General features: G+C 46.6%; 2 protein-coding genes across 2 annotated transcripts; both read right to left on the reverse strand.

Annotated features, from left to right (window-relative positions):
* Positions 1–3,173: 3,173 nt before the first annotated feature.
* Positions 3,174–4,235, reverse strand: LOC120695906 (NDR1/HIN1-like protein 10). The gene has a single exon (XM_039979113.1). The coding sequence runs from the start codon at positions 4,139–4,141 to the stop codon at positions 3,494–3,496; it is 648 nt and encodes a 215-aa protein (XP_039835047.1). The 5' UTR covers positions 4,142–4,235; the 3' UTR covers positions 3,174–3,493.
* Positions 4,236–6,322: 2,087 nt separating this feature from the next.
* Positions 6,323–7,100, reverse strand: LOC120695907 (60S acidic ribosomal protein P2B-like). Its single transcript, XM_039979114.1, has one exon. It carries the CDS (start codon positions 7,070–7,072, stop codon positions 6,713–6,715), a length of 360 nt encoding a protein of 119 aa, XP_039835048.1. The 5' UTR covers positions 7,073–7,100; the 3' UTR covers positions 6,323–6,712.
* Between the last annotated feature and the right edge of the window lie 360 nt (positions 7,101–7,460).

The raw sequence follows: 7,460 nt of genomic DNA on the forward strand, positions 1-7,460 counted from the left end.
ACACCTTAGATATTAATTATAGTTATAACCTAGATCAAGTAACTTTTTGAAAGATTAAGACCTTAAAATATGATAACAGCTTGAAAAGGATACAAATGTGTAGGTTTTATACTACTAATTTAGTAGTTTAGACTAGATCCGTACTCGTGCGTGGTTGAAAAATTTTGAAGCATCAATTTCACAATAAAGGGTTAAAGAAAGCATAAAGAATAGCTATCCAAACAAAGAATATGCATGCAAATCATAACTCCCATGATCATGCGCGCACGAAGCATATGCATTTTCAGTATTATTTACTCCAGACAATGCTAAATCTTGAGTTGTTGCTAGAGGGTGACAACCACCAGCCATAATACTTTTGCAAGATAATATGAGACGCTATAATTTTTTGATATCCCAGGTAAAATAGGTTGAAAAAATATTTCCAAGAATTTTACATCAATAGTATGTCGCAAATAAGTGATTAGTGTATCTAGACATGAATGTTGTTCGCCGCTATAAGGGATTAGTGGGAGAAAATCGGGCTTAAAAATAACACATATATTTATTCCTTGTTGCCCATTTATGGCACTCCGATCAGGAAGTATTGTTTTATCCTTAGACTGTTGACGGCCATTGAGAGCCGCTTGAGTGAATGGGGAGTCCAGCGCGACGACAACGAGCATGAGGACTGCCGCCGCCGCTCGCGCGTCCGCCCTGCTCTTCTCCCCACTTGGCCTGCGCGAGCCCGGAGGTTGGTGGAGGTGGTGGAGTGAGAAACCGTCAGGAGACATGTGAGCGGGAAGCATAGGGCAGGTGAGGCGGATCCGGGTAGAGAGCCGCGAGTGGCTCTACTGGCGGAGGCAACGTGGATGTTACAAGTTTAATAGTGTAGAGATAAAGTGAGTACTTTTAGTTGTTCTTCATCCTATATATCCTTTTCGATCGCACCACATGCTTGGGCTAGCCAAGACCATCACTTGAGGTGCCTCCCATAGATCCCACCACTCTAGATATTAAAGCTATCATTAATAATACCTAGAGTGTTACGTTATATTCCATACTAAACAATTATAGTTTGATTCCTCATTATATTCCTTATCAAATTATATTTGTTAGTCCATTCTAATTCATATATTGAATATTATATAAAACATAATTGGTGGAATCATAATAAACATGTCAAGTTGGAGACGATCCGATAGAGGTACAAGTGCTTAATATGTTGTCGAAAGCTTTAATCAATAATTTGACCATTTTAGTGACTTCAAATGAAAAAACTCAAAACTACAAAGTTGTAGATCTCATTGAGAGCTACAATTTTCATATAAAAATTATCTCCATACGAGTTCGTATGAAAAAAAATTATGATTTTTATAAGATCAGACCTTGTCACGTCGGCTGGGTGGCGTGACAAGGTTGTACTGTCATGCCGGTGGGAGTGGCGTGACAAGCTTGACACATGGAATATGCGCTGGCAGATCATTTCTAAGCGCTCCGAAGCGTGCCAACATGGCACACCTTGTCACGCCAATGCATATGGCGCGACAAAGTGTTTTTGTCACGCCACGCTACACGGTGCGACCAAAAGGGTTAGATCTGCAAATATTTGTCCGGGTAGATTATTTTTAAAATAAAATAAAAAAATAGGTTAAAATAAAAAAATATTCTGTGGTGTCATATAGGTGTGGTATAATGTTTCTCCTTTTCTCAGGTGGCGGTATTGATCTCTTCCTCTAAATGAAAATTGATTTTTTTTACGAATGAGCTCAAGACGGTGAACAATGGTGCAGTATGCATACCTACTTATTTCTCATTTTAACCATCTTCTTTAAAAACATAAATTATACTTCCTTTAAGTTCTGTTGGCTGCTTCTCTAGCCAACCAACAATATTTTCTCTCACACCAAACCAGCCACCAGCCAGCCAGCGGTAATTTTCTCTCACGACAAACCAGCACCAGCCACCAGCCAACAGCCGCAGCCAGCAGAACAGTGTTACCTAGGATATCGGCATGATCGACAAACTAAGGTTACACTTTAAGCAACCATTTTTATAAAGACATATGGCATTCCAAAAGAATGTAATTTAATATTTTAAAATTATTTTTCACAATTAATCTAGTAATAACATAAATCTTATATTGTGAATCAATGTAATTTTTGTATATTGATGGTCAAACTTAACAAAATTTGACTGACAAAATTCCTAAAACGACATGCATTTTGAATAGGATGGAATACAATGTTGAAAGGTGAGGTAGTTAACCAAGTGATAAGTTTTTTTTATGAAGGCCCAAATCGCATTCATTTTATTTGCCAAGCGATGACCCCAAATTAATTAATAAACATAATCCACTCTATAATTCACATGGACCCACCATTCTAATAATTGTTTTAGTTAAGTTGAGACACAATGGTTCAGAAAAGTTGGACTTGTCCTCACACTGCTTGTCATTTCAACCATCTCGCATATACCCTTAAAATCAGAAAATCAGCACGCACGCATAGTATCTCATAAAACTCGACCGGAGGGGGAAGCGACCTTCGGCTTCTCAGCTGAGAACACCCACCCCCGAATGTTGGCTTGTCTAGCCAGGGGGATTTTTTAACCTCAGACTGAAATTCACTCCCATACCATACCTGGAGTCGAATCCAAGACCTGATGAGTACTGCCAGAGCCATCTAACCAAAGTCAGCTAGAGGCTCTTTCGCCGTAGGCATAGTATCTCAAGAAACAGTGTTTTACCAAAATCACAAGGAAGAGCATATGGCTCTTCACATATATATCGATGGTGGAAATCAAACTGCAAATATTAATAATTTAACCTGCACAATTTATGCTTGCATCTAGCGAGAATGAATAACAAATTTGGAGCTCAACTGATTATAACATGCTGTCATATATATAGTACATAATAACAAACACACATTACACACATTGACCAACATATATAAACTTGCAACACGACAACAGCTAACAATAATCATATATCCATGCGACCTTATTACCTTGAAATTAACACAAATGCAACTAAGATGATAATTAGCTAGTAGGATTAGTTCCTAGCTTTGCGTACTAGCAGTTGTTCCTCCGGCGCTTTGACCGAGCTAGAGTTCCCACTTGATGTTTAGGAGACCCTACGAGCTTTAGGGGATGCGAGTCTGGATCTCAAAGCAAGAAATAAAGGGGAGTTAAAAATGAAGACCAAGTGAGACCCTCTACTTCTTATTGGTGTCACGTACCACTTGCAACAAATTAAACAGAGAATTAAGCTTCGCAAACTAACAAAGCAAGGTTGTTACGAGCGAGAGCAGTGACTAGCTACCTAACTGCAGAAGATTATTAAACAGCAAGTTCCATAGTTTTGGTTCGTGCAGTGCAGAGTGCCAGAGTGCAGACGAAACGCATTGCAAACTAACACCAAACATGCATGACAACTAACAGTCGATCGCCACCAGCATCAGCTTGCAGAGATTATTTATGAACATCATCATCCGGCATTTTCGGCGGCCTAGCAGTGCTTCTCTGCCTTGGCGAGCTTGCACTTGACCTTCTGGAACACGACGGCCGCCGGCGCCGCCTGCCCCGGCGGCGCGAGCTGGAGCTTGAGCGGGCAGGTGGCCTCGATGGCGCACTTGGCGGGGCGCGCCGTGTACTTGACCTCCCCTCTCACCGCCACCTCCACCTCGAACACCCCCGTGGCGTTCTCCCTGGCGAACTCGGCGACGCCGGCGTTGCCCAGCGACACGGGCGCGCCGCCGGAGCCCGACGTGAGCCTGTACACCCTGGTCTTGCCGGCGGGGAGCTTGTCGCCCTCGCCGGCGAGCCGCACGCGGTCGAACTGCTGGCCGTCGAAGCTGTACGCGGCGTCGAGCGGCTTGGTGTTGGCCATGCTCATCGCCCAGTTCGGGTTGCGGACGGTGAGCGTCACCGAGAGGTTGTACGCGAGCGCCGGCGCGCCGCCGCCGCCGACGAGCGCGAGGCGCGTCAGGGAGGCGTCGTCCACGGTGACACTCACGTGGCGGACGAAGCCGAAGGCGGCGACGAGGACGGCGACGAGGGCGACGGCGGCGAGGATGGCGAGGCAGAGGATGCACCACCAGAAGTCCCGGCAGCTGTAGCAGCGGCAGTCGTCGCAGCACTCGTCGAGCAACCCCATGAATGGAGCAGTGGCTTGGCTGCTGCTGGGCCGGACCTTGATTGGCTATAGGAGATTGACTCAGAAGGGCGTCAACTGGCTAACTTTTGTTGCTGTTGATGCTGCATTGGCTTTCTGAGTTGGATGTGATGGATATATATAGCATTGTGATCTTGACTTGACTTTGAGTCTTGGATTGGAATCGTGGCTTTTATAAAGTGTAGATGATTATTAGCATAAAGTTTAGAATGACAATAAAACGACTTGGGAGTTCTCTTTTGTGATGGTCAAATATTTTTGGTATACAGCTTGCTTAATTTTTCTACTACTACTCTATCATGGGATGAAATTAAGTCTGTATTATTACCACTCGTACATATTCCGAAAAAAAAAACTTTACAAACCTTATATTCTACACGCTGTTGGATTGATCTCAGTGGTTAAAACCTAAATGAATAGCTGGGATATAAACAATTTAATCTCTATAATCTCTAATGGTTTTGCCTATGATCAGTGGACAACAGCCAACAGAATTGGCGTGGATTCCTCTAGTGCACAGTAGTATAAATAGCGAAGATAAATATGAGAAATAAGATAAGCTTCTGTCCTCCCTCACTCATCTCTGATCAACCATTTCTTCTACTGCAAGCACTAGGAAGAACTAGACCGACCATCTATCTATATATCTAGGTGGTTTCTTCATCTAAAGACGGTATGCCTATACCTATATTAAGCATTTACATGTGATTCGTTAGGATCTAGTCTATCCAAAGCACCTAACACATGGGGATGAAAGAAACATAATGCAATGGCCAATCAAGGATAATTTGTGACAACAAAAACTAATGAATTCGAATTATTAATAAGTCCCCGACTGACCGAATGCAACATGCCCGTTTTCTCATACATAAAATGTAACTTCATCATCCATAGCAGCTGAGCTACGCTCGTTCGCATATTTATGATGTTTGAAAAGAAGCAATATATAATTGGTCCAAAAAAGACATGGATATTATGATGAAAATTCTACGTAGACTTTTACTTAACAAAATTACGATGATAAAATTTTCCAGCCCTGATCGTGGAGAACATTATTGTTGTCACCAGAAGAGTTTTTTCTTGTTAAAAAAAGCTAAGTAATCGTGAACTACCAGAGCTAGACCCTTTTTTTTAGAATAAGTAGTCCGCCAACAAGCTTGTTTAGTGCAAAGATCAGTGTCCGTTGAGGGAATCCTGGATTCGTAATAATATAAGAATGACCTGACATCTCTTCATCACGGTCAGTCTTTACTCGTCATCACGTGGCACGTGGGGGATAGTAACGCCCGCGTCCATCTGCATGCGTGCACGCGGTGGCGACGCGGTTCGCCACCATCACCTCATCGCGTCACCAGACGAGTCGTACCGCTCCTGCCTACTGGCGGATGCGGATCTACACGCACAAGTGGATAGCGTTTGTAACTAGTCTGTGGGCCGGACTAGCCAATAATTTTTGCTCGTGGGCTGGAGGAGGAGAGGCAGCGGTTTAAGCTCTGTGGGCCTGCAGCAAAGGGTCGGAAGCCCATGTCGAGAACGTCAACCCGGGCCAGATTAAGCCTGCCTGGCCAGTCACAGAACCGGACAGAGAATTCGTTCTGAATTTCCCTTTCCAAACATGATTTTGCGAGGCCGACCTTAAATGCTCATCATTGTTGGTGACGCTATCAAAAACCATGTGTAATTTAGTGTGACACGTTACATGGTGGAATTTGGTGGCAATAAAACCGAAAGTTATTTCAAGCTGCACCACTGAGAGACTCGTTTCCTGTTTCATTTTCAGTTGAGACGGCATATCATCCTAGCTAAACCCGAAAGGCACATTGCTCAAACTGACAAACCCAATTACAACATATTCTGAAAACTCCGTTCAACAGAAGCAATCCGGCCAAAACCTCGGCATCTGTACCCGCTCCATGTCTATCAGGACGACAAGCCAGCAGCCCAGCACAGATCAAACAGAGTCGCCTAGACAAAAAGGCAAGCGCGAGGTCTCTCGGTGACGACTCTGTTTCTGCGTTCCCAATTTTTAAGCGACTCTGCTTTGCTCTGTTTTCACCCGCCCCAAATTTTTTTTATCTTAAATTTTGTTTCAGAAGAAAGGCGCATTGTCACAAACCACAGCTGGATCGATCGCCAGTGTTGGAGATTTCAAATATCAGATAGTTGGGATTGCAATGCAGCATGTTAATTCTCATCAACGGATCGAAACAAACACTATTTAAACTTGATTAGAACAGACCCAGATCTACGATGAAGAGGACTAATTAATGTGGCCACCCGAAAAAAGGCTTTGGCATCAAGACGGGTTCTCGATCGATTCTCTAGACAACAAGCGACCATAGATCAATCTATCTATCTATCTACTAGACACGAAACTCAGACCACCATAGTTCTACCACCGCTTCTACTTGTACTACTACCACCACCAGCACCGAGCCACCGACCAAGGTAACATCAGCAGGCAATGAAGAACACACACAGACGGATCATCCCATCTCATCCCGTCCGAGGAAGAAACGCACGCGCGTGGTGGGCGGCCTGCGGGCGGGCCGATCACATGTCGTCGAAGAGGCTGAACATCTCCTCCTCCTCCTCCTCCTCGTCCTCCTCCTTCTTCTCCTCCTCCTTGGCCTCCTTGGCGTCGGCTGCGGCGGGAGCGGCGGCGACAGCGGCGGGCGCGGCGGCCCCGTAGGCGAGCTGCTCCCTCCCCGCGGCGACGAGCTCGGCGACGTCCTTGCCCTCGAGGCGCGCGAACAGCAGGTCGAGGCGGCCCTCCTCCTCCTCCCCCGCGTCGGCGCCGACCGAGCCCAGGATGCGGCGCACGTCCTCCTTGGTCGGGCGCGCCGGCGCGCCCTCGGCGGCGGCGGCGGCGGCGCCCAGGCACGCCAGCAGGTACGCGGCGACGAACTTCATCCCGGCCCGGCGGTTGGGCTTCGGCGGCGATGCGGGGCGGTGGTGGTGGGGTTTTGGGAGCGGCGGGGGGCGCGGCGGTTATATATACGTGGAGTATGGAGGGCGTGTGCGGGTGGGGCTCGGCCGTTGCGGGGGTGGGTGTCGCCAGCGAGGCAAGGTCGCCGCGGCGAAGCTTGGGGGCTACGAATCCATCCCGGCTGGGCTTCCGTGGCCGCGACGGAAGCGGAGACGTGTGTGTCGCTGGTGCGTGGGGCCGGCCCGCTGCTGGGCAGGAGAGCGGGAGGCTCTTCTGCGTCTGCGTGAGGTGCACGGTTCCTGTTCCTCCCGCTCGGAGGAGAGCATAGTGTCCTCCCGGTCACGGCGAGATGATATAAATGGGGCGGATTGT

Source organism: Panicum virgatum, chromosome 2K, assembly GCF_016808335.1.
Source record: "Panicum virgatum strain AP13 chromosome 2K, P.virgatum_v5, whole genome shotgun sequence".
Classification (NCBI taxonomy): domain Eukaryota; kingdom Viridiplantae; phylum Streptophyta; class Magnoliopsida; order Poales; family Poaceae; genus Panicum; species Panicum virgatum.

Excerpts from the sequence above, each read along its gene's own strand:
- LOC120695906 (XM_039979113.1), bottom strand. The coding sequence starts at position 4,141 with ATGGGGTTGCTCGACGAGTGCTGCGACGACTGCCGCTGCTACAGCTGC.
- LOC120695907 (XM_039979114.1), bottom strand. The coding sequence starts at position 7,072 with ATGAAGTTCGTCGCCGCGTACCTGCTGGCGTGCCTGGGCGCCGCCGCC.